Source organism: Rhineura floridana, chromosome 19 (genome assembly GCF_030035675.1).
Source record: "Rhineura floridana isolate rRhiFlo1 chromosome 19, rRhiFlo1.hap2, whole genome shotgun sequence".
NCBI lineage: Eukaryota > Metazoa > Chordata > Lepidosauria > Squamata > Rhineuridae > Rhineura > Rhineura floridana.
In genome coordinates, this window is record NC_084498.1 from 2,392,078 (window position 1) to 2,419,190 (window position 27,113).

The 27,113-nt window shown below is 47.7% G+C and overlaps 1 protein-coding gene and 1 long non-coding RNA gene across 2 annotated transcripts in view; one reads left to right on the top strand and one right to left on the bottom strand.

The window, feature by feature from the left end:
* LOC133373127 (uncharacterized) overlaps window positions 1-21,985 on the bottom strand; it is a 34,365-nt gene extending 12,380 nt beyond the window's left edge. Inside the window, exons 1-2 of the long non-coding RNA XR_009759616.1 lie at window positions 21,843-21,985; window positions 18,667-18,804 (exon numbers count right to left, since the gene is read on the bottom strand). This is a non-coding gene — a long non-coding RNA (uncharacterized LOC133373127). The remainder of the gene's footprint in view (window positions 1-18,666; window positions 18,805-21,842) is intronic.
* LOC133373126 (sodium-dependent serotonin transporter-like) lies at window positions 2,529-25,381 on the top strand. Its single transcript, XM_061602434.1, has 13 exons — window positions 2,529-2,640; window positions 6,667-6,801; window positions 8,574-8,793; window positions 9,776-9,914; window positions 11,238-11,372; window positions 14,262-14,365; window positions 15,711-15,838; window positions 17,339-17,451; window positions 18,201-18,332; window positions 18,716-18,815; window positions 19,733-19,833; window positions 22,393-22,560; window positions 24,943-25,381. Exons 1-13 carry the CDS (start codon window positions 2,553-2,555, stop codon window positions 25,021-25,023), a joined length of 1,644 nt encoding a protein of 547 aa, XP_061458418.1. The 5' UTR covers window positions 2,529-2,552; the 3' UTR covers window positions 25,024-25,381.
* Window positions 25,382-27,113: the final 1,732 nt, after the last annotated feature.

Genomic DNA, 27,113 nt, shown 5'->3' on the forward strand with positions numbered 1-27,113 from the left:
CGGAAAACAACTGGAAGCCAGTGGAGATTGTATAACACTGGGGTAATATGATCATAACGGCGGCTATTCATAAGTAAACGAGCCGCCGTGTTTTGTACCAGTTGTAATTTCCGGACTGTTTTCAAGGGTAACCCCACGTAGAGCGCACTGCAGTAGTCTAAACGCGAGGTGACCAGAGCATGTACTACGAGTGGGAGCTGGTGGACAGGAAGGTAGGGTTGCAGCCTTCGGATGAGACGCAATTGACCCCAAGCTGCCCGGCACACTGATGAAACCTGAGCCTCCATGGACAGCCCGGAATCAAGGATCACCCCGAGGCTGCGGACCTGGTCCTTCAGGGGCAGTTTTACCCCATTAAACACCAGGTCAATATTTCCCAACCCTCCTTTGTCTCCCACGAGCAGTACCTCCGTTTTAACAGGATTCAGCTTTAGCCTGTTTCTTCCCATCCATCCACTCACGGATTCCAGGCGCTTGGACATGGTCTCCACAGCCAATTCTGGTGAGGACTTAAATGAGAGGTAGAGCTGAGTGTCATCCGCATATTGGTGGCACTGCAGCCCAAACCTCCTGATGATAGCTCCCAGCGGTTTTACATAAATGTTAAATAGCATGGGAGAGAAGATAGAACCCTGTGGCACACCGCAGTTGAGTCATCTTCTTCCAAAGTAGCAAACCCCAAGTAAGAGCCCTGCAGATGGGCACATGGGCAAATAGGAAGCTGCATACCAAATCAGACCATTGGTCCACCTTGCTCAGTGCTGTCTGCACTGACTGGCAGCAGCTCTCCAGGGTTTTAGGCAGGGACTCTCTCCCTGCCCTGCATGGAGATGATGGGGATTGAATCTGGGACCTTCTGCATGCAAAGCAGGTGGTCTGCCAATGAGCTACGGCCATTTCCCAAATCACTCTAGAGAACCTGTTTCCCACAGTCGCCAATCAGATGCCACCAGAAAGCCCATGAAGGTGACAGGCCTCTCCTATTGTTTGTCCCTCAGCATCTGTTCATCAGAGGTAGACTGCTCCTGAACATGGGGGTTCTATAAAGTCACCGTGACTAACAGCCATAGATCTTTCTCTCCCTCTGGGTGGGGGGTGCCCATTCTGCCTGGCCCTCCCTTCTGAGGCCTGCCTTCCCTTCGCCAACTTCTTCAGTCAAAATCCTGCAGGGGCTTTCAGGAGACGCATGGAGGCTTTGGTCTGAGATGACTCTAGGACCGTTAGAGGGCTTCATGCTCGCCTTTAGGGCTGATACAAGACAGTTTGGTGCTTGAGGTGGAAAACCCGACTGATTAACACGAGACACCATCCACCAGGAAGAGCTCCTGAGCAGACCTTATCAAAATGAATAGTAGCTGCACGTATGGAACAACAGAGGCCTACCTCAGAGGGTTGTTGTGAGGTAGAGGAAAAACCCTTGAAGGCTGCAAAGCCTTTCGCAAATATAAGAGGGCTCTTGAAATACTGTATGTTGGCAGGGGTGCTATAATGAATTTACTTATTGAAATAATTTTTATCCCATTCTTCAGACAGAAAGGGCCCTGAGAGCTTACAGTCTCTACCCTCGGGTTTACAATCAAAAAGTCACAACACAAAAGGAAAGCGGATGGGGAGGGAGGAGAAAAAAAGAAAACCCAGGCACTACTTCTTAGGTGCAGACTTCTTGTACAGACCAGTTGAGATGGAAAGATTTTGAGGTGAGGAGGAGCCCGAAATTGCTGGTCTTTTATGGGAGCGAAGGGACAGGCCTTGCTGACCCCCAGTCAGTAATAGTCAACTTCAGAGGGGCTATTTCCAGGTTAAGTGAGTGTGCAGAAGATTACAAGCCACAACAGCCATTCACTGGAGGAAGACTGCAACTCCTAGAGAGGTCTGAGACCCAGCACCCCAGTCCTAAGTTTTCCCTGGAAGAAAGAGGGGGTGGAGAGGGGGGAAGAGAGCCCAAAACACACCAGCCAGAGCAGGACTGTTCCCCTCCTGCCACTGGGACACTCCCATCTCCTTCCACAGCTGCTACTCAAAAATCTAGCCGCCTCCAAAGCTTTGGACACCTACAATCCCCCCCCCCAGCCATCCCTAGGCCACTTTCAAAGCACATTACCTCAGTCACCCTGTAGTTGCAAATCTAGGGTTGAGTCTATAAGGATGATAGAGGTGGCTTGCCTAATGCTGTTGAGTAAGTCTGTGGCAGAGGTACCCTTTGAGCTGGGAGTTGCCTCTTTGTCCCTGAAAGTGCACAAGCTCTCGTGGGAATAGACTTGCCTCCTTTGACGGGCACCTCTGGTCTCCCTTTGATCCACGGCAAATCCTTCCAGTGGCTGATCTGGGGTGGGGGTGGGGGTGCCCATTCCGCCTGGCCCTCCCCTTGCAAGGTCTGCCTTCCCTTCGCCAACTTCTTCAGTCAAAATCCTGCAGGGGCTTTCAGGAGACGCAGGAGGAGAATGAGGTCTGCTCCTCTGGATGATTGCCTTGCTGGGCAGTCTGTGGTAGCAAACCCCAGCCCAGCAGCCCCTCTGCCCCATACAGACTGCAGGGACAAGTGGGAGAAAAAGATGGATTTCCTTTTGTCTGTGGTAGGATTTGCCGTGGACCTGGGCAACGTCTGGAGGTTTCCTTACATCTGCTACCAGAATGGAGGTGGTAAGGAGATGGAATTTTATTTCACCTCTTTGAAACGGTTACTTGCTTTCCACTTTAGCTATTGAGGACTTCTTAATTCTCTTGCCTGCGAGCCAACAATTTGCATTTCTAGCCAGGGTTTCAATTCTTGGGTAAACTTTGCAGGATTCCTCTTTTTTGCAAGATTGTTTCCCCCCCCCCCTCCATCAATGCAACTTCTGGCAGAATCCAGAAGATTTGATTTCTGAAGGCAGAAGGACAAGCTCAAAATGAGAAGGATGCAACATTTTAAAACCCTATTACTAAAAATGTGTTTAAAATACACCCCAGGAGCTCTTTGCACTGCAGAGTTTACACCAAAGTAGACTTACAACATAGTGCCCAGAGGACAGTGTCACCTACATGCCAGTGAAAAATGCCCCCCAGATTTCAACCACGTACCATTTACCCTGCTTTCTTCAAAATTTGTTTTCAAAAGTTACAGTAACATGCCGGGGCACTTAATCAATGAATAATCCAAGAAAACTGATCCAGGGTAGGTGATTAACATATTCATTTCTGAAGAGCAAAAGGTGCCTGGGGCAGCAGCAATAATAATAATAATAGTAAATATTCTACACAGTCTATTGACTTTTGCTACTGGGGTGCTTTTTTGTCCCAGCCAGTATTAATCTACTGAAGGTTTTTTAAAAAGTAACATGAAGTTTTTCAAGCAAAAATCAACCCAGGGAAGCTGGAAAGCGGCTTTGCTTGGGACAATCAGATACACAAAAATGTACTAGAATTTAGTTTAGGGGTAGTAAAATGTCCCATAAAATTGCCGGTGTTACTTATATAGTTACTGTTGGAAGAAGGCAGCCAATTTCCCCCCTTTTATCACTAACGTTTGAGGCTTTGCCCTTTTTACTTGCCATTGCAAGGGTTGTGCTGGGCTCTCCTCAGCTTGACAGCTGCTGCACAAGCCAATATATTACTTTTTTAAAAGCACTGCAGGGTTTTTTTACAGTCCTTTCCTCAGGAGCTGTCCATGGTATTCTCTTTCAGCTTCACAAAAACTGCAGGTAGCTGCATTGCCCCATTAATAAAATAATCCAAAATCCCAAAGCAAATGTTGCAAGGTAGTGAGCAAACTTACTCATGACTGAGGCTGTAATCCAATACATGTCTACTCAGAAGTAAGCTCCACTGAGTTCACTGGGACTTACTCCCAGGTAAGTGTGTATTGGATTGCAGCCTTAATAACATTTGTTCCTAATAAAGGTATTATCATACTGTAGAACCTGGAGCAAACATACTCTCTTCTTATCCTTCTAATTTCCATTTCAGTCATTTATTCATTACTTATATCTTACATTTATATCCACCTCTTTACCCCCCAACATGGCTTCCTTTTTTATGCAATCAGGCCACTTAAAATACAATAAAATAAAATCTCATATAAAATGAAGTTGAGGCAGAAAGAGAGAAAAGCCAGTGAACCTCTCCCCTTGGTTCCATGGAATGGAAAATATTAGTGGTTTGCTCAAAGTTAGCAACCCATGGCTCTTGTTTTAGAAAAGGCTTTTGGCAAGTGGGAAACCATCCTGCTTAAATAAGAGGGCAAGCACAAATCTAGACTACAGTGAAACAGAAATCAAAGAGGAAAGCCTTACTTTGGGCTTAAACAGCAGTGACCTGTAACTGATGGCAATTAAACTCCTGTTTGCTTCCATGTTTTGTAAATTTCATTTTTTAAGGGTAGGCCTTTCTCCAGCTGTTCAGTGTAGGGAAAATGCAACATTCAAGGATGTGCTCCAGACTGCCTGTGTGGAGTCTCCATCTCTCCAAATCTTATCTCATGGCTATCAAGTGGGACAGACAATGAACTCTCTATGACTGTTCATCTGTATATTAGGAAAAATGCATGTCTAGACATACATCTCAGCTAGTAAGATTTACCTTGCAGTATGACATCTCTGGCCTCTTGACCATTTCAGTTCTGTTTTTAACACACACGTTTCTAGACCACATGGGTGCAGAGAAATCAAAAGGTACCTTGGATCTCTTTAGTGTATTGTGAGAAGCTCTTTTAACATTTGGCCAAGTTGTCTGAGCATCTTTGCACCGTTTTTAGCATTTAACCCTTGGCAGAGATGTGAATAACTGGTGTCCCATTTCCAGACACACACATACAGCAGACTTGCACCCGACAGCCACACCTAATTGTTCTCTGTCTGTGTGTGTCCATCATATAACTGCAGTGTTGTAGGATATGCATCTCTCCTCACCACAGTTATATGCATTTGCTGCACAAACACTAGCATATCCACAACACGGCATAGAATGTGAAGAGACTTTTCTTATTTTCTGTATTTTTCATCATCAAAAAGAAATAGGGCTGGGTCTGCATGTGGATGCAAACTCAGAAGCAAGTGCCTCTTGATTCATTAGGGCAGCCTTCTAAATAAGTGTACTCATTAGGATTGCAACCTAAATTGATCACTCTTTGTTGGGAACAGGGGTGCATTTGTGGCAGGGGCAGGGGGCTGAGCCCAGGTCTTTTGTGTCAGGCTCCAGATCTCCTGCCCCCCTTAAAAAAACAAAATGCATTGATAAGGCGGTTGGGCGGACTGCACAGCGTAGTGCTGGCAAAACTCCAGCCGCATCTCCAGAGGCATCCTAGACAGTTACATAAACGTCTGTCCTAGGCCTGTTTCCCCAATTCCCCAAATACCTTGCAATGCTCCTGTTTGGGAAACTTCACCAAAAGCAGAAGTCCAGGGGACCCCAGTGGGCAGGGCCGGTGCTGTCATTAGGCCAGCTAGGCAGCCGCCTAGGGCGCAGACCTCAGAGGGGCGCAGTACTGACCTTTGAGGGGCAAAGTTTTATACATGCCCAAGCATCAGCATTTGACCTGAAGGAATTGGTGACAAAATTTGCAAAGGAAAAGGGACGCAAAGTGAGATTTTGATGTGCCTGAGATTGAAATTTAAGAGACTTAAATTTTAACATCACAATTCACAAGCTTATTCAAAATGATTTGTGTGCTAAAACATTTTGTTTTGTATTTGACAAAGATAATCAAAGATTGTTGTATTACTTATTCTTGCAATTTAAAATAAATTTAGCAGTTTCAAGTTTTGTGCTTTTCATTTTTTCTACAAGACATCTGTTTTTGAAAATTGAAGTTAGCAGTTTTTTGGGGGGGTGCAAGTAGTTAGCCTTGCCTAGGGCGCAAAATAGCCTGGCACCGACACTGCCAGTGGCAGGCACAAGGCAGCAGGAACATTCGCTACCACCTCATTTCGAATCATGCAAATTAGATAGTTAATTGTTCATATCACTGGGAGAAGGCAAAGCATATTCATGATGCTTTCTCTCCCTTCCTCCCTGCCTGCCCCAGCTGCCTGCCTTGCACCCACTTGCTACCTTTTAATAATTTCTCTCACCCAGTCCAAGGCTGATATGATCATTTCATAGTCAAAATGTGCTTGCCTGGGGGGGAGGAAGAGAGGAGGTGCAAAGCCCTGTGAGGAGAGACTGAAAGAACTGGGCATGTTTAGCCTGGAGAAGTGAAGACTGAGGGGAGATATGATAGCACTCTTCAAGTACATGAAAGGTTGTCACATAGAGGAGGGCTGGGATCTCTTCTCGATCGTCCCAGAGTGCAGGACACAGAATAATGGGCTCAAGTTGCAGGAAGCCAGATTTCGACTGGACATCAGGGAAAACTTCCTGACTGTTAGAGCCATAGGACAATGGAACCAATTACCTAGAGAGGTAGTGGGCTCTCCGACACTGGAGGCATTCAAGAGGCAGCTGGACAGCCATCTGTCGGGAATGCTTTGATTTGGATCCCTGCATTGAGCAGGGGGCTGGACTGGATGGCCTTACAGGCCCCTTCCAACTCTACTGTTCTATGATTCTAGGCCAGGTCCTCTGTGTGTCTGGATCCAGCAGTTCCTTTCCACAGGGAAACACAACTGAGCACAACCCCTTGCCCAGCTGCCTTGAAGAGACAAAAGGGAGCTGGAGGATAATGCTGGTCTTCCCATTCTCTCCTTCCAGGAGCTTTTCTCATCCCATATACCTTGATGGCTGTTTTTGGAGGGGTGCCTCTCTTTTATATGGAGCTGGCTCTTGGACAATTTCATCGGGTAGGGGCTATACCCATCTGGAAGCACATCTGTCCCATATTTAAAGGTAAAATCTTTTAATTTTCTTAATCTTTCTACTTTTAACATGTATCCTTCTTAATTTGTGTTGTATTTCATTTTTGTTGTGCTTTCTGTTGTTTGTTTGTACATGTTTTTGTGATTTTTTACTATGATATATTGTATTTTATCTTGTTTGTTCACCGCCCTGAGAGCTATTCTGCTAAGGGCGGTATATAAATTGAAATAATAAATAATAATAAATAAATAATAAAAGCTATCCAAACAAGCAAGTATGAACATTATAAAGTGTCATGAGCTTGCTTTTTTCTTTCTCCCTCCCCGCCCTTTTTTCCTTACACGTCATGTCTGTTAGATTGTAATCCTGGGGTCAAGGCTATCTAACTACTACTGTTTTTTGGAAGCTGCCCTGGGGGCCTTTTTAGCTAAAGAAATGTTTTAATTAAATTAAACAGATATTTTCCACTAAAGGAGCCCCCCCCCCGGCATGTTTCTAACCATCCCCAGGTTTAGGATAAGTTAAAGAAATCTATCTTTCAACATTCAGAGGCATATTTTAATCAAAATAGCCGAATGGTTAATTTCTAAAGGGAGAGATATTAAGTGCTTCCCTGGAATGTCAGACCCAGTCTGCGGCAGCTGCATGACTAAGAAAAATCCCGTGCTAGGGATCTTTAGGAATGGGATTGAAAATCAAACTGATGATAGCACATCTCTGTGGTGTGACTGCACTTCGAATATTGTGTTTAGTTTTGATTGCCCTCAAAAAAAGGAAACCATAGAGCTGGAAAGGCTGCAGAAAAGTGCAACCAAAACGATCAAGAGGTTCAAGCCACATCCCTTGGTGGAAGGGGCATGACAGAAGTGCATGGAATTATGCAGGGCACGGAAAGAGTGGACAGAGAAAAGTTTTTACCCCTCTCTCATAGCACTAGAACTCATGGACATCCAATGAAGCTGAATGCTGGAAGGTTCAGGACAGACAAAAGAAAATATTTCCTCACACAGTGCATAGTTATTTATTTATTATTAAATTTATATCCTACCCTTCCTCCCAGTAAGAGCCCAGGGCAGCAAACAAAAGCACTAAAAACACTCTAAAACGTCATAAAAACAGACTTTAAAATACATTAAAACAAAACATCTTTAAAAACATATTTAGTTAAACTATGGAATTCTCTCCCACAAGAGGCAATTTCACAGCTTTAAAAGAGTATTAGACAAATGAGAACAAGGCTATCAACGGCTAATCGTCACACTGGCTATGTACTACCACCATAGTCAGAGGCAATATGCCTCCGCGTACCAGTTCTTGGTAAGCACAAGTGAGGAAAGTGCTGTTGTGCTCATGTCCAGCTCAAAGGCTTCCCAGAAGAGGCAACTGGTCAGCCACCCAGAGAACAGGATGCTGGACCAGATGGGTCCCCTTTGGCCCAATCCAGCTGCAGGCCTCTTGTGATGTTCTCTTCTTAGTTTGACATCAGATGCAAGCATGAGGATGCCAATCGCCGTGGGGCGAGTGGTAGATTGAGGTGGAGTCCACTCTGGCCCTCCAAGGTGCCATCAATGGCTACTAGCCATGATGGCTATGCTCTGACCACATGACTTCAGAATACCAGTTCCTGGAAACTGCAGGAGGGCAGAGTGCTCTTGCACTCGGGTCCTGCTTGCAGGCTTCCCACAAGAGGCATCTGGTTGGCCACTGGGAGAACAGGACGCTGGCCTGGATGGGCCCCCTTTGGCCTGATCCAGCAGGCGCTCACTCATGATGTTCATTTTGCTCCCTTGCTCCCCACGCAGGCATCGGCTTCGCCATTTGCATCATTGGCCTGTACGTCTCGTTCTACTACAACACCATCATCGCCTGGGCCCTCTACTACTTCTACTCTTCCTTCACCCATACCTTGCCCTGGAGCAGTTGTGACAATCCTTGGAACACGCCCAACTGCACCAGCTACTTTGGGACGAGCAACGTCACTTGGACTAACTACTCCAAGTCACCAGCCGAGGAGTTTTACACGTAAGTAGTGCAGTCCTGGGAGATCAGAAGTGACCAATCGGGGGGGGGGGAGAAATTCAGGGAAGGGACTTACCTCAGTGGCAGACTACATGCCTGGCCTACAGAAGGCCCCAGATTCAATCCCCAATGGCATCTCCAGGTAGGGCTGGAAAAATTACTGCTGCCTGAAACCCTGGAGAGCCCCTGCCAGTCAGTGTAGACAATTCAGAGCTAGATGGACCAGTGCTCTGACTCAATAAAAAGCAACTTCCTTCTTCCCTGGGGCTACCGCTCAAAGCAGAGGAGCAAGGACGGGGGGGGGGGGGGGGGAGCTGCCAAACCTGGGATTTCATTAACAAAAGAACTGATTTGGTTTAACCTCCTGCATTTATGTAGTGAAGTCAACATTTGCAAACTCTGCCAGAATCCACTTCCTCTCTCACACACACTACTTTTTTCTGCTATTACTCACCACTATTTTGTCATTTTTTTGCTGTTGGAAATGTTACAAAGGTACTGTAACAACGGCAAACTCAACTTGTTCCCTCTCTGTGGTCCTTTCCCCTTAACAAATGGCTGTGCTACACCTCTCTCCAAAGTTCAGGAGATGGCCCCTCTTGCATCTCTCAAGCAAGGGCTGGGACACCTGTGGCCCTGCAGATGTGGCTGGACTACAGCTCCCATCCCCCCCCGGGCACTGCCCATGCTGGTTCATGAGGCTCCCGGGAGCTGGAAGGGCCACAGTGCTCCTTGTTCCTACAGTAAGAAAACAGGCAGTCTTCTGTGTTGCGACTGGCCAAAGCTGTGACTCCACATTGCAATACCATGCTAACCATACCTACCCCGAGGGGTGTCCCATTGACTTCAGTGGGGTTTACTCCCAGGAAAGTGAGGTAAGGATTGCAGCCTTCAGCATCTGAACTCCAGGGGCAATGCAGTTGCAGGAAAAGTACTCGGGGGTGGCGCTCAGCTGTGCCTACTTCCTTTTCTGTCACCACTTCAGGAGGAAGGTTCTTGAGCTCCAGAACTCGCACGGCTTGGATGACGTGGGAGGGATCAGTTGGCAACTGCTCCTCTGCCTCTTCCTAATCTTCACCATTGTCTACTTCAGCCTTTGGAAAGGGGTCAAGACCTCTGGGAAGGTAATAGGTGCTTTGAGTCTGTCCAGGCCTGAATGAGGTGGGCTGTCTAAGGAGGGGAATGGCACCACCCATGCACTTCACATTGGCCCCTGGATGGGCCTTCCTCTATTGTCGGGGGGGGTAGTAGTGCAATTGCACTTCCCTTGGCACTCAGCACATGCACCCCAGCTGGCCTGCGCCACCTTCTACTGTATTTCTCCAGCACATACACCACCATTTGGCTGGCACCCTGAGAGAAGCTGGGCCTCTTGGTAGCAGCTCCTAAACTCTGGGACCTTCTGACTGGGGAAGTACAAAAAATTAACCCCCCCACTTGCATTTAGGAGGAGATTTAAAGCTTTCCTCCTCCCCTCCTCCCACCAGAAGGCTGTTGGACCAATTTTGTTCTGTTATGTAGTTAGTTTTCTTTCTGGTGGAGTGATTTTGCTTTTCTACATCTATTGCACTGTTTTGTAGGGATCTTTTTAAATTATTTGCTGACTGCTCCAAGCTTCAGAAAAGGAGATTAGAGATGCAATGAACACCAAACAAGGACAATTCTTTGGGCATGGACAAGAGATTGGCTAAAACTCAATAGATTTGTTGCCCACCCTCACAGATCTGCCTGGACATAACCAAGGCCAGGCTGTGCATTTCCTGTGGTTCCAGTGGGAGCCACAGACAGGGATGTGCGGGTGCCAAACTTCGTGTTGTTAAGCATCCTCCCTTTCATTTTAAAAGCAAACAAATATGTACCTAGCCCTTAAGGTTGCAAGAAACAGGAGCCCAAGGGAGGAGGAACTGAGTAGGATTATTGAGAACAGGAAGCTGCCCTTGAGTGGCACCCAGCGGGGCCCCTGATTGGCAGGAGGGAGCAGAATAAATGTTGCAAAATAAGCCAATTTGAATAGCGTGCACTAGTTCCAGAGTTCAGTTGTACTTGGCCTGGGATGTTGAACATTCAAAACTAATAATAATAATAATAATAATAATAATAATAATAATAATAATAATAATAATAATAATAATGATAGCAGTAGATCATAGACTCAGAGGTAGGGCTCAAAATTCACTCCCGGACATCCTACTGGGGATATGTAGGAATTACTCCCACCCCCAAGGGAGAATTAACTGAACCATTTTGGTGGGCTGGCAAATTAACCGTGAATGAGATAAATTGGGTCAGGGGAGGGCAAGGGGCTCAGTAAGAAAATTCAGTTCTTTGCAAGGTCCTGGGAACGTGGCGTTTTGGGGAACAAGGAAGGGGCATAAAACCCACCCAGGAGTATCTTGAGGAGGGGGGCACATGCCACAGCTCACTACAGGCTTCTTGCTGCCTTGCAGGTGGTGTGGGTGACGGCCACTCTGCCCTATGTCATCTTGTTCATTCTGCTGATTCGCGGAGCAACGCTGCCCGGGGCTTGGAAAGGAATCGTCTTCTACCTGCAACCCAACTGGGAGAAGCTGAAGAGCTCAGCCGTAAGCCAGCCTTATGCATGCCTGCTGCACATTCATACAGCGCAGCAACGGTTGCCAATTCTTTCTTGCTGGCTGGTCAGCAAAAACTACACAGTGCACAGAGGTGGTGCCTGGCAGTTCACCATCTGTAGTGCTGAAGTCACTTCCACACTCAAGACAGCTTTCCAAATTCTGAGTGCTCCTCCCAGCACCAGGGAAATCTAAGAAAGGTTGACAGCCTGGTCCCTGGGTAGCATTAGGCCCGAACTCTTTCATTTAGCCACCTAGAATCAGATTGTAAGTGAAGGGCCACTGCAGCCCCACATTCCTATTGCTTAGATAAGACCTGCTGTTGCCCAGGATTCCACGTCTCTGATTTTTCTCCAGCTGATTAGCAGTGTTTGTTGTTGTTATGTGCCTTCAAGTCGATTACAACTTATGGTGACCCTATGAATCAGTGACCTCCAAGAGCATCTGTCATGAACCACCCTGTTCAGATCTTGTAAGTTCAGGTCTGTGGCTTCCTTTATGGAATCAATCCATCTCTTGTTTGGCCTTCCTCGTTTTCTATTCCCTTCTGTTTTTCCCAGCATTACTGTCTTTTCTAGTGAATCATGTCTTCTCATTATGTGTAATGTTGATACGTTCCATTTCTTGCTTGCCAATTTCCCTGGTTCATGCTTCTCACATTCCATGTTCCTATTGTGTGCGTCGTACAACTCCAGGCTCTTCTTTCGCACCTGTGTGCATCAGCCTCTGGGCTTCCTTTTGGCTTTGACTCAGCTGCGTCATTAGTCACAGCGCTACTCATACTTGTCCTTTGTTCTTCCCCAGTAGCTAGGTGAGCGCCTTCTGACCTGGGGGTCTCATCTTCCAGCACTATCTCATGTTGCATTTTGGATACTCTGTTCATAGGGTTTTCGTGGTAAGAGGTATTCAGAGGTGGTTTACCATTACCTTCCTCTGAGTTTGGATGCCTCTTAGTCTGATGTATCAGCTTTGACCATTCTGCCTTGGGTGCCCCTGCTAGGAATCTAGCTTCTTGGTCTAGACTCCTGACGGCATTGCTCTCGGCTTCTTCAACACTCGCAAACCCCCTCACCACGTTGAGGTGTGCATCCTAAAGGGGGGATTAGCAGTGTATGAATGCTATATTGGGATGCTGGCCCAGGGCCAATGAGGAGCTGCGATGGGCCCTCGCCCTGCCAGGCCAGCTGCCCTTACTGAGCCTCTGAGCAAGCTGGCACATGGCATTCCAGCTATCATTTCAAAGCCATGCTTAAGAATTCCATACTGGTAAGAAAGAGGGGAAGCAGAGGGGAGTAGAAAAAGAGGAAGGCCAAACAAGAGATGGATCGATTGCTTTGCACATACCATGGACTGCAAAAAAGACAAATAATTGGGTGTCAGAACAAATTAAACCAGAACTGTCACTAGAAGCTAAAATGATGAAACGGAGGTTATCATACTTTGGACACATCACAAGAAGACATGATTCACTAGAAAAGACAATAATGCTGAAAAAAACAGAAGGGAGTCAAAAAAGAGGAGGACCAAACAAGAGATGGATTGATTCCATAAAGGAAGCCACAGACCTGAACCTACAAGATCAGAACAGGGTGGTCCATGACAGATGCTCTTGGAGGTCACCGATTCATAGGGTCGCCATAAGTCGCAGTTGACTTGAAGGCACATCACAACAACAACAAGAAAGTGTTGCATAATACATTTTTATTATTGCAACATCAAGCTGGCTCCCTTTTGCGGGCCTCACCTGGTACAGATGGTCCTAAAGCCCAGTCTAGCTGCACTCCTACCCAAGTAGAGGAGAGACCCCAATGAAACAATGGGGGCAGGCAGGAGGAGAGGCTTGTGGGGGGGAGATGCGGTTGGGGCAATGCGTGGCCTGCGTGATGGGCAGCTCCCTTTAAAGTGCCATGGTTGCCCTTTTGACCACCCTTCCATCTGGCAGTTCTACTCCAAACAAGATCAGACGACAGATTGTCTGAGAGAGAGGGAGGGAATTAGGCTGATCATTGTTTCAGAAAACTGAGCGGGCCCTTGGAAATGCAAATGGCTAATGGAATTACTCATCTCATTTGCTGTCTGCTGGGATGCATTTGGTCAGCTTCATTTTCACACCTGTCTTTGGAAAGCCGGCCTGACAATGGACTTCCTGCCTGTAATTACCACTGAGGCACACTCACGCATTTTCCTGAAAGCTAATCAGGTGGGGAGAAAAAAAGCAAAGAGATGAGACCCGACAGGGGCGGCTCCCTTTTTAGCATGGTTCTGAGTACTGGTTGCTGGAAACTGCAGGAGGGGAGAGTTGCTCTTGTGCTCAGGTCCTGCTTGTGGGCTTCCCATAATGGGCATCTAGCTGGCCACTCTGAGAACAGGACACTGGACTAGATGGGCCACTGGCCCGATCCGGCAGGCTCTTCTCATGTTAGGATTTGGATCAATCTGAAGCAGAAACTTTTGGGAAACTAACTGGGGGCAACCTAACTGAAAATGAACTGGTTTGGGGTGACCTGAGGTGAGGTACATATTAGCTGAAGAAGTTACCTGGGATAATTCTAGTTGGTTTCTTTTCTGCAGCTTTTAAAGTCTAAATTTGCATCTAGGCATATAGATTTGCACTTGCAAATTTATGCCGATGTGCATCTCTGGGCCCACACCTAGCAATGCCCCAAGACTTGGCTGGCTTGACTGTACAAGTGACAGGAGGATTTCCTTGAGGAGGACCAACAAGGTGCAGTCCAAGAGTCCTGCCTCGGGATTCCTTCTGGAGGTGGAGGGGGTGATTCCGGGTGCACCATGAGAGGCCTGGCCTCCAGCTTGCTCCCGTCCTGCGCCTCTTGGCCAGAGCCTCTTTAACAGGTGCCTTTTGTGTCTGGATTTGTGCAGGTGTGGGTCGACGCCGCTGCCCAGATCTTCTTCTCGCTGGGGCCAGGATTTGGAGTCCTCCTCGCTCTATCCAGCTATAATCCATTCCACAACAACTGCTACCGGTAAGGGGCTGAGACTGAACTATGGCAGGCCCTACATTCTTCCTTCTTCATGCTCCCAATTCCTCCCTTGCAAGCATGAGGCAGGACAGGCTGACAATGAAGGGGCTCATGCACCCAAGGCTACCCTGGAGGACCTTCTTCCTGCAAAGCTTCATATCTTGCCCTTTCTCTGTGGCTCTCCCATTTAAATGCCCCTCCTAAGCAATTTACTTGGATGAGGATTGACCGTGTTTGGATGAAGCCTTGGTGGTAGCCCAACAGACTAAGTTCCTCTCCTAGAGAACAGGAGCTGCCACTTCTGCTGGAAGGAGCATCCAAGGAGCTTAACAGTCGCCTTCAGCATCCCTCCTGCCTTCCGTCATGTCAGGGCTTAATGGAGAGCAACATTTTGCTTACCGGAATAGGCCATAGGCCTGAGCCAACTCTTAGACAGAGTGAGCCCACCCAAGTGCTTCCCCTGACCCCATCTCCCTCCTCCTGAGCTGGTACCCTGGTGGCAGTCTTGCTTAACGGATGCAGGCCTGTCCTATCCGCCTGTCACCTGGTTGCCATTGGGAAAGGCCCTGATGGAGCAAGCAACAGGTGCGTGCACTGCTCTGCTCCCATCAAGGAATCCTGGCTCCACCACTGAGATATCGCAGCATTTGTAAGAGGTGGCAGCAAGCAAGCACTGTGCTCCAGGGGAGGCCCTTGTGTGTGGGGGGGAGAGGGGTGCTCAGGCCCCAGTCACAGAAGATAGGTGGCTTCTCCAGAGGTCTCGCCAGTGAGGGCAGGCCGCAGATGCAGCACCGTCCAAGCAAGCCAAGGCCCGACACAGAGGATCAGCCACGAGCCAGAGACAAACTTAGGCCACAGCCCAAGGCCAATATCTCTAGGAGTTCCAGCAAGGTGCAGCACAGCAAGGCAGGGGGACGAGGAGCCAAAGACCCTCTTTGTTTCCAGCAGCTGGAAGGCTCCAGAGGGAGGCCTTCTAAACCGCACCTGGCTGCTGGCAGTGGAGGAGCATCGGGGATTGCTTACTCACAAGTAGACTCCTTACTCACAAGCCTGGGTACACAGATGCACACTGTGTTGTCACTCTTTGGCCTGGGCCCAAAATATTTGGCGCCTGCACTCCCGAGGACTGGGGCATGGCTCCACCTCCTCCTCTGACCATTCCAGGGGTTCTTCATTGGGCATCGGCCTGGAGGGCCCTCAAGAGGATCCTGAGCATTGGATTCAGGGGGCCCTTCCTGCTTCTCAAGGTCCTCGACCTGCAGGGTGCCCGATTCAGACAATGAAAGCCAAGGTCATATCACAGGAACGCACCAGAGACTTGGTTTTTTACCCCCTCCCCCCCTTTCAGAGATGCCATCGTCACCTGCGTGGTCAACTGCTTCACCAGCTTCCTCTCAGGGTTTGTCATTTTCACTGTCCTGGGCTACATGGCAGAAATGAGACACGTAGAAGTGGAGGATGTTGCAAAAGACAAAGGTTTGTGCCCTGCGTGTCGCTTCTGTCAAAACCACAAGGCTAAAGATTCTGCCACGTGGGAGTCCCTTGATGTGGCCAACTGTGGCCCTGCACTGCAGAGTCTGTGACATTATAGCTAATACTGTCCTACTTCTGTTAGTCTGGGACCCCTGAGATGTGAAGAACCCTCAATACTCCACGTTTGGTGCTTGTGTCCTTGTAACTTCTAGTCTTAAGAGGCTCAAGTCACATAGGACACTGAACACGGTACGAGCTCTATGCAAGTGTAGAGTGTACACTTGTTGATTTATAGAGCTCAGCTCTTAGGTCCACGGATACGTTAGACTGTACTCTTCTTGAATGTTACATATGAGCACCCCTAACCATCCCCCCAACTTTACAAAAATCAGTGGTTCCCTATAACAAAATGCTAGGGGTATATTCTCATATGTTTTAGGCAAACAGCACCTAAGATGGGGAGGGCAGCTATGAGAGAACTAGAAAAGGTCCTCAAATGCAAAAATGCATCACTGAACATTAAAGTCAGGATCATTCAGACAATGGCATTCCCAATCTCTATGTATGGATGTGAAAGTTGGACAGTGAAAAAGGCAGATAAGAGAAAAATTAACTCATTTGAAATGTGGTGTTGGAGGAGAGCTTTGCGCATACCATGGACAGCGAAAAAGAGAAATAATTGGGTGTTAGAACAAATTAAACCAGAACTATCACTAGAAGCTAAAATGATGAAACTGAGGATATCATACTTTGGACACATAATGAGAAGACATGATTCACTAGAAAAGACAATAATGCGGGGAAAAACAGAAGGGAGTAGAAAAAGAGGAAGGCCAAACGTGAGATGGATTGACTCCATAAAGGAAGCCGCAGACAAGATCTGAACAGGGTGGTTCATGGCAGATGCTGTTGGAGGTCGCTGATTCATAGGGTCACCATAAGTCGAAATTGACTCGAAGGCACATAACAATCACAACCTGATTTTTAAAATCACCCTTTATCAATGAAGATCTCAGGGCAATTTACACGTCTGTCCAGTCAAAACAGCAAAATACACAATGAAACATTAATATATAAACTAAAAATCAAGTTAAAAGTCCTACTACTAAACAATCCAAACCATTAAACAAAACTGCAGCAGGCATCCTAATAGAAAACTAAACATCACTCGGGTTCAAAGGCTTGATTAAAGTGGTGTGCAATGCGATTGCAGCAGCCAAATCCATGGTCTTACGCCACCGCTCATCACTCCATCAGCCTTTTGAAAAGCTCGGCCAATCATAGGGTCATGAGAAGCTGCTGTATCGAGCCAGACCCTTGGTCTGTCTAGCTCTGTATTGTCAACACTGATCGGCAGCAGCTCTCCAGGGTTTGAGTCAGAGACGCTTCCCAGCCCTACCTGGAGATGCTGCCAGTGGGGATTGAACATGGAGCCTTCTGCACGCAAGGCAGATGCTCTGCCACTGAGCCACGGCTCTTGCCCACATTCTCTCCTCTCTCTAGGACCCAGCCTCCTCTTTATCACGTACCCTGAAGCCATTGCCAACATGGTCGGCTCGACCTACTTCGCCATCATCTTCTTCCTCATGATGATAACGCTGGGACTGGACAGCACGGTAGGATGACCACGGTCTGATTACCCTCAGGACTTTGAAGTCAGGTGGTGGCTACTTAAAAGCTTTGTTGCAAGGGTCGTGGGAGGGCACAGGCCCAGGGCACACACACTGGCACAAACTTTGAGGTGCTAATATGCATGCACAGATAAAAATCTAGGCCAGCACCCTGTAAGACCCAGGGTCTAGAACAAAAGTCGAGGGACGCAGGCCCCCAAGCTACCCCCTAACAATGTCCCTCCTTTGTTATCATGCAATGGGGAAAGTTCCAGTATTTTGAGAAATGTCTTCAATTATTTATTTTCAATTTATTGTTTAAAAAAATAACTAACAGTTACTATAACTGGAAATATTTCCAAATGCTTCAGATGTCTCTGTCTATCTCTAAAGAAAATGGTAACATTTCTGTTCAAGGAACAGTTTAAACAAGAGCAGAACAATTGTGTAGTGTGAAAGAATTATACCATATTTTCATTGATCCTATCACATAACTCTCTCTCTCTCTCTCTCTCTCTCTCTCTCTCTCTCTCTCTCTCTCTCTCTCTCTCTCTCTCTCTCTCTCTCTCACACACACACACACACACACACACACACACACACACACACACACACACAGACAGACAGACAGACAGACAGACAGACAGACAGACAGACAGACAGACAGACACACACACACACACACACACACACGAGTCCTCAACAGTGTCCTTTTGTTGACTCAGGCTGACATCTTTTTGGGGGGGTATTTGCAGTTTGGGGGCCTGGAGGCGGTGATCACAGCGATAATGGACGAGTATCCCCACATCCTGGCCAAGCAACGAGAGCTCTTGGTCCTCGGGCTCATCACTGTCTGCTTCCTTGGCTCCTTGGCCACCCTGACCAACGTGAGTTGTCATAAGCTGGGGCAACATGGGGGGGGGGCTCCATTGCTATGCAGCTCTAACCACTTGGAAGTTTCTCTTAGCATTTAGCCAAAATCTGCTTCCCTGCAGTTTCCACACATTGGTGGAAGTCAAGCAACCTGTGTGATGGTCCTCCAGATTTTAGAAGACAGCTATCACACCTCCCCTTGAACTTCTCTTCCCCAGGCAAAACATACCCAATCCTTTCAACTGTTCCTCACCGCTATTGTTAAACTATTGGCAATGCTAATACTAATACTAATAATCTGATGGGGATAACACGTCCAAGACATCCATAGAGAAACATTAGCCTTACCAGTCCCCCAGCAGCCGAGAAGTTACTAAGCACAGATCTTCCATTCTAGGGCGGGTCGTACATTGTGAAACTCCTGGAAGAGTTTGGTGCCGGCTGTTCCATCTTAGCTGTGGTGCTCCTGGAGGCCATTGCGGTCTCCTGGTTTTATGGTAAGGAGAGAAAAAGAGTTCACCCCAGTTATTATATTTATCATGTGTCCTGGGGAAACTCTTATCCTTCCCTGCCTTCTGAAACAAACCTCCATACAGGCTATTGCCTAAACGTGTAGAGGGGAGATTGTGTCCAGTGGGATTCCTTTGGGAAGGGACTCTATAGAGATGGGGCCACTCCCAAGAAGACCCTGATCCCAATGGCCATCATGCCACATCTGCCCTGGTGGTTTTATTAATACCACAAATGTTTCTACACTGTTCATCAACTGTTGCGGGGTGTGTGTGTTGTATTTTTTTACACAATCTATTTATTTTTAAATATGTCTATACCACCTCTCATGCAGGCCTCTCCAAGCAGTGTACAATAACAATATAAGATACAATAGAAATACAGTAAGATTAGCACCCAAATCCAATTAGTTGGCCAAATAAAGCCAAACTTGTAGAAAGCTGCCTTATCCTGAGTCTTGGTCCATCTAGCTCAGTACTGTCTACACTGACTGGCAGTGGCTCTGCAGGGTTCTCTCTTGACCCTACATGGAGATACCAGGGTTTGAACTTGGGACCTTCTGCATGCAAGGCAGATGCTCTGCCACTGAGCTACGGCCCTTCTACAGTCACATCCAGCTCATAACAACCAGCAAAGAATGAAGGTAAATTTAAAAAAGCCTTGAGCCTGCACCAAAATGTTAGGCGGCTAGTGCTTCTGCACCTGCTGAAAGGCTATTTGCCAAAGCAACAGAGTATTGTAAGACCAACACATGTATAGTGGCCGACGTTTTTGCAGACAGGTCCTGCTTTGCCAGAAGTGCATGACTAGGATTGCCGAACGCGTAAATGCCAAGCTTTCCTTCCTTCCTTCCTTCCTTCCTTCCTTCCTTCCTTCCTTCCTTCCTTCCTTCCTTCCTTCCCAGGGATCCAGCAGTTCTGCAATGATGTGAAGGCTATGCTGGGGTTTGCCCCAGGAATCTATTGGCAGGTTTGCTGGGTTGCGGTCAGCCCAGCCTTCCTAGCGGTAAGCGCCAACCATTCTCTATCAACCACAACCATCAGCAACCCCCTGCCCCCCCCCTTTGTAAACAGTTCCCTGTCTCCAAGGTGTCTACAATCTAATGTCAACAATGCAGTGAGACCACAGAGGAAGCCTAGGGAAAAGAGAGGCCAAACGAACAAGAGGTGAACGTAAGCCCAAATGCCTACCGTTGGGAAGTTTAGCTGAGGCTTGCTGGGCCCCTTTCCTTGGGAGAAAGGGTTACCCTTCCGGGGTAGAGCACATCCATTGCTGGCCAAAAGTTCCCTGTTCAGCTCCTGGAAGCGTCGTTGCTCTTGCCTGTGTCCTCCCCCCTCCTCTTGCTGAGAGGAAGACTCGGAAGGGAAGGAGGCTTCACCTAGGAAGCCACTGTCTCCCGCTCCGGGCTTTATCCTGGGAAACCCAAGGGGAACCCTCCCCCAGTAGTCCTCACCACCACAACACTGTAGGATTCAGGGGCTGCAGAATCAAACAACAGCCCTTTCGGAAACAGGCAGCTCCTCAGAGGGAGAGGGGTTCACAGCAAGCCCAGATGGGGCCACTTTCTGAAGACCTCGGCATGCCGCTGAGACCACATTCTCCTTGGGAAGCTCCTGGTGGCACTTGCCACAGTGATCTGTCCGTGGCCTGCTGCGATTCTGCATAGCCAGCTCTGACCTTGCTCTGTTGGACTCGGCTTTACTCTAACTGGACGTGGCTCTGCTCCTCTGGATGTGAGCCCTGCTCTTTCAGTAAAGGCCACAACTTCATCCTCCTACCTCTCCTGAGAGCCTTGAGCAAAAGCAGGACGGGGCAAGTAGCAAGTGATGTGAAAGGCCCTCCTTTGCCAGAGACTCAGTCTGGAGATCTGATTGCCACTCAGCGTAGACCAGCCTTGGCCAATCTGGTGCCCTCCAGATGCTTTGAACTACAACTCCCGTCAGCCATAGCATCATATAGCTGCATTGGCTGGGACTGGTGCAAATTTATTTACTTATATTTATGATTACATTTATCTTTTTGTACACAGCCCAGAGAGCCTTCGGGCTTAGGGCGGTATATAAATTAAATAAAATAAATAAATAAACTCAAGGTGGCATACATATTTTTCCTACATCTCCATTTAATCTTCACAGCAACCCTGTGAGGTAGGTTAGGCTGGCTAGCTCATCACCCAGTAGACTTCATAGCTGAGCAGGGATTTGAACTCTGGTCTGCCAGGCCCTAGTCTGACATTCTAACCACTACACCACACTAGCTCTCTAAAACAGCTGCAGTCTAAAACATCTGGAGGGGACCAGGCTGGCCAAGGCTGTTGTAGACAATACAAGGCCAGATGGAGAAACAGTCTGGCCTGGGATAGAGCAGCTTGTTCCCAGGTCTAATAAAGAATGGAAGTTGACATGCCTCTGAACCCCAAACTAAGGGTTGGGCCATTTTGAATCATCCACCTCCGTGAGCAGGAGATTGTCCCTTCAAGATGCATAACAAACTGGGGACAATTTCACTCTCATGGAGTTTAGAGGGTCCTCAAATTCCCATCACCCCCCCCAATAGCCTTTCTGATAATGCCAAAGTTCAAGTTGTTGCAACTGTGCTTCCAGCAATGGGGTCTGGTTTTTTTTAAGGTGAGTGGCTAGCCGCATTTAGCTTGAGGGCTGCATCCAGCCTTGCCCAGCCCCAAGAACCACATGCCCGGTGGCCGAAAGTGGGTTTGACAACCTCACACTCACAGAAGGCTCACATACAGTATACAGTAGTTTGATGACAGGGGAGGGGGGATGTGAGTCCCCATCAGGACACTGGGTTGGGTAGATAGTTTGAACCTCTCTGACCACCCCCACCCCATATCAACTCTAATTCCTCCCCCTCTTTTTGCTATCACCACCACTAAAATCAGGGGGATCTTGAGGGGCCAGAAAAAAATCCTTTGGTGCCTACATCAAGCCCCCAGAGCATCCCTGTATTAAGAGAATAAGTGGCTAAGTGTCATAGAGAAAACCTCAAGCATATACCTGTACATGATTTCTATGAGTGACTTTGAGACCAGAAAAGGGCGCAGGAGAGCTGACCACATAAACATCCACCCGAGCATTCGCCTTCTACGTCTCTGTTGCAACCTCAGCTGGCTGTTGCACATGAGAAAACAACCCCCTTTGTTTCCTGCAGCAGAAAAAAGGAGAGGAGGGGGGGAAATTGAGGGGAAGCTTTTTAAACTGAAGACAAACTGCAGCTGGCTATCAAAGGCTGGGTTCCAAAGGGTCTCTTGCTTTTCACTGATCCTGGACGCACTTACTTGGAATGTGAAGGTCCTAAGGGCTGCAGAGGCCACAGCAGGGATGGGCATCTATGACTATAAGATCAGGCCAAACACCACCACCCCAATCTAGTCCAGCATCCTGTCCTCACACTGGGCAACCTGATGCCCCAATGGGAAGCCTGCAAGCAGGACCTGAGGGCAACAGCCCTGGGATTGCAGCAGCCATTGTGACTAGCAGTTCTGCCCAGTGCACACACAAGGGCAGGATTGCAACACTGACTCTGTCCACTCTCCCCCCTTGCCAGTTCATCATTGTCAGCTCACTCGTGGACCAGCCCCCCCTCACCCTGTTCAACTACCAATATCCACAGTGGAGCATCTCAGTGGGGTACCTCATTGGAGCCTCATCCTTCCTTTGCATCCCAGTCTACATGGTCTACAAGCTCACCTGGACCCCAGGATCTCTGAAGCAGGTCAGAGAACTAGAATCCTATCCAATTTGTGTGGTTGTGTGTGTGCTTGGGAGAGGGGGTACCACAGCTGCATCTGCAGTATTGCCACTCTAAGCTCACCCCCTACTCCATGGGACTGCACATCTCAGGTAGCCTGGTGGTGGCTAAGAGACTAAAGCTACAATCCAATACATGCCTACTCAGTGGTGAGGTCCATTGGGTTCAGTGGGACTTACTTCCAGGTGTGTATTGGATTGCAGCCTAAGCTGTGAACCAGCTAGGGGTGGACACATGGAGGATCACCCCTTTTTATGAGTGCTCTGAGTGTTTGTGGCAAATAAATTCAAAAGTAATTGAACTGGAGGCTGATGCCATGATGTATATGTATGTGTGTGTGCCTGTTGAGAGCAAGGTCTTTCACTTCCAGACCATTAGAGATCTTGGTTACTGTGCAGGATATTAATTTGGGGGGATTTCTTAGTTTAAGATGACTTTATCTAGAGATGATTGTGGGGTTAAAGAACGGAGGGAACTGAATTGGTCTGGAGAAGGAACTGTTGGGAAATCAACTGGGGGTGGTAAGATGAAGTTGGAAAGGAAATGATTTGGGGTGGGATGCAAAGTAAACAGAGAACTTTCCAGAGGTGATTTGGATGGGAAATTAGTTGGTTTCCCTTCTGTGATGTTTAAAGCCTAAATTTGCATCTATACCTATAAATTAGTATTTGCAAATGTGTGTCCATGGGCCCCAGATCTTGTATGTACCTAACAACAGCCCTGTGAAGCAGGCAGGCCTCCCATTCCAATCCTGCCTCTGCCAAGAACAAGTTAACTGGCCTTTGACAACCCTGAGGCAGGTTGCATCAGCCACATCTGCCATTTGCAATATGTATTCATGTATGTTGCTATAAGATCCTCCGTGGCGCAGAGTGGTAAGCGGCGGTAACGCAGCCAAAGCTCTGCTCACGGCTGGAGTTTGATTCCAACAGAAGGAGGAAGTCGAATCTCCAGTAAAAGGGGTCGAGGTCCACTCAGCCTTCCATCCATCCGTGGTCGGTAAAATGAGTACCCAGCATATGCTGGGGGGTAAAGAAAGGCCTGGGATGGAACTGGCAATCTCACCCCACATATACGGTCTGCCTTGTAAACGTCACAAGATGTCACCCTAAGAGTTGGAAACGACTCTCACTACAAGTGTGGGGGCACCTTTACCTTTACGTTGCTATAATTGGGAGAGCCAGTGTGGTGTAGTGGTTAAGGTGTTGGACTATGACCTGGGAGACCAGGGTTCGAATCCCCACATAGCCATGAAGCTCACTGGGTGACCTTGGGCCGGTCACTGCCTCTCAGCCTCAGTGGGAGGCAATGGTAAACCCCCTCTGAATACCGCTTACCATGAAAACCCTTGAAATCCACTTGAAGGCAGTACATTGCTTTGCTATAATTGGGATTCATATTTTAAACTATTTCATATTTTATACATTGATTTTATTGTACACTGCTTAGACACATCAGTTTAAAGTGGCATATAAATAAATAAAATAACGGTGGGATGTAAATGTAACAAAACATAAATAGGTAACTTTACATTTTAAGGTTAGTGACCACTTTACTGACCACTCCTGTCAGTGCACTGGTAACCTCTAGACTGGATTACTGTAATGAACTCTATGTAAGGCTGCCAAAGGTTGGTTCGGAAGCTGCAGCTGATGCAAAATGCAGCAGTGCGACTGCTCACTGGGGCAGGATATCACCAACAAGTTGCCCTGCCCCTGAAATAATTGCACTGGCTGCCCATTAGCCTCTGGGCCAAATTCAAGGTTCTGGTTTTAGTGTACAAAGCTCTAAACAGCTTGGAATCAGGATACCTGTCTTGCCCCTTACATAGCCAGTCGATCACTGCGCTCTGCAGGTGAGGGCCTCTTGGAGATACCATCTTATCAGGAGGTCCGTTCTGCACAACATAGGAAACAGACCTTTAGTGTGGTGGCCCCGACTCTTTGGAATTCCCTCCGCTTAAATATTAGACAGGTGCCATCTCTGTTGTCTTTTTGGTGCCTACTGAAGACTTTCCCCTTTCAACAAGCCTTTTAGGTTGCGACCTTATCTCAGTCTACATCTGTGCTAGATTGCTTTTAAAGATGTTTTTAAACATTTTTAAAAGGTATTTTAAAATATTTTCTGTTTTAAAAATGCTTTTAAAGATATTTTGTTTTTGAGATGTGTTAAGATGTTTTTAGTGTTTTTTTCTTTATTTGCCGCCCTGGGCTCCTTCTGGTAGGAAGGGTGAGATAGAAGTGTTTATTATAATAATAATAATAAAATAATAATGATAATATAATGCAGGTTGCCAGCTTCTCTCTCTTAACGTGTCTGCCTGTCTCTCTCTCCTTGGTCGTTCAGCGCCTTGCAGTGTGCCTTCGGCCGGAGAAGGAGATCCGAGAACAGCCTTTGGAGCCTGGGGTCTTGCCGCTGGCCCCCTAATCCTCTGCACAGGAAGCCCTCCAAAAGGGAAATGCGGCTGCTTGCTCCTGGGCGACAGAGCGGATGGGACCAACACGGCCCTTTGCTGCTCAGGTGGCTCCACTGCCCGGTTCTCCTTTCCACGAGTGTCAGACACCTTCTGCACATCTGTCCCAGAGGGCAAAGCTGCTCCAACTCACCCCTTGCTCCTCCATCCCTGCACCACTCCAGGATCTGTTGCACATGCCCCCCCCTTTTTCTCTTTCTTCTCGTACTTGATTGTGTCAGGCTAGAGCATGCGACTGGGATGTCCTAGAAGGATTTCCTAGGAGACTTTAAGGGAAGAGACAGGTGGGAATGGAGAGGTTTTGGAAGCACACGGGCCTGCAAGCAGCAGTGGTCGCTAGTCGTGTGGTCTGCAGAAGACGACTGGGAGGGGGAGGAACCGGCCCTGAGGGGGGCCCTTCCTTAACCTCACATCCACAGGCATGGAGGCCTGTGGACAAAGTCCTCAGCGCAGGCTTGTCGTGTAGCTCTTCCCGCACCCATGAAGTCGTTCAAATGCCTACCCACCTGTGAAACCTGTTCATAGGAGTATGAGCAGAGCTGGGCCGCTGGAGCAGACCAAATGGGTCCAGCTAGTCCAGAGTCCTGTTCGCGCAGGTGCCCCAACGGGAACCCCCAAGCAGGATAGGGCTGCAACAAGAGCAACACTGGGGGAGCCACTCTTTCGGCCAGAGCCTGTATTCTGTGCCAGGCCCCCAAGTCTCCTGCGCATTTCTCTCCTTAAAAAAAAGGGAGGTGAACCCACTTCATTTACAGGGCAACAAAGAACAGCGCTGGTCTGCCACCATGATGTTAATTTTCTCCAGAGGCCCATGCAAGAGCTGGGTGGGAGGGGGGCACATGTGCCTGCCTTCATGCACACACATGCATGCGTGAGATGGAGACAGAGCCATCTTAGGTATTGGACATGGCTTGCTTTAATCTGCACCTAACCCTAAGCAGCCATTCTGGCAGACTGGAGGTGGGGCAGATGGCCTAATCCACATAAAGTGAGCTGGGTCCAGAAAATCCTGTTGGCACGCTAGCATCTTCTTGTTAAGAGTAGGCCCTAACAGCAAGTTTGTTTTTCTCCTCTGAAAGTTGGCTTGAATTTGCATATATACTATCATATGCAAATGCCTGGGCCTGGCAACTTCCCTGGGAGGAATCCCCACTAATTTCAACGGGGCTCCATTCTTGACAGTGCTCTTTGGCAAGCAATCATATATGGAGTTCAGGCCCACTGAGTTCCATACGAAGCATGCTTTGAAACCCTCGGCAGAGCTGGCCAGTCCCATTAAACTCAGCACAGCTACTAGGTATAAAGATTTGGTATCATGCTGCAAATGTACAAGCTGTATAGCAGCCTTCCCCAGCCTAGTGCCTGCAGGTACATTGAACTACAACTCCCATTCGTCAAATTAAACAAATATCTTTCCCATTCAGCCTTTGGCTGACCAAATGCAAAGGCGGGGAGGTGGTTTTGCAGTGCTACATTCTCCTTTATGATAAAGATCTTTCAAATGTCTGGATTATGGCAGTGTCCTCTGATGTATTTTACTGTACACTGTGGATGTTGGTCCTCTGTATATCATCCCTCTTGTAGTCCCCAATTAACCATTTTATTTTGTTTTTGGTGAAGCGTCCTCTGGGCAAGAGGAAGGGATTGCTTTGAGAATGTCTTTGCACTGTAGTTCCAAGTCCAAAGATGGATTTTCCTTTCAAAGCGATGCTGGTCATGATTGCATCCAATGGACTCCACCCCGCAAAAATGTATGCCATAGTAATAAATGTGTTAGCCTTGGAGGTGCCACTAGAGTCTCTGTTTTTGCTACAGTGGACTAACTAGCTGGAAATGGCCATGGGTGCCAATTCTTTTCAGAGAAAAAGGAGGCTGACGCAAAAGTTACTGACTTGAAGACTATCTCTTGTCATGGATACAAACAAAAAACGAGTGAGATTAAAACCTGATTGTTAAAAGCTTCTTGCTTAAAAGTGGGGAATGATTTGTTTTCATTTTGCTTCAGAATCAGGCATAGCTGCCTTCTCTGCAGGCACATGCAGGG

Coding starts and splice junctions, on each gene's coding strand:
- LOC133373126 (XM_061602434.1), top strand. CDS start 2,553: ATGGATTTCCTTTTGTCTGTGGTAGGATTTGCCGTGGACCTGGGCAAC. Junction 8,794..9,775: donor CCAGCCGAGGAGTTTTACAC/GTAAGTAGTGCA, acceptor TCACCACTTCAG/GAGGAAGGTTCTTGAGCTCC. Junction 17,452..18,200: donor CGCTGGGACTGGACAGCACG/GTAGGATGACCA, acceptor GGGTATTTGCAG/TTTGGGGGCCTGGAGGCGGT.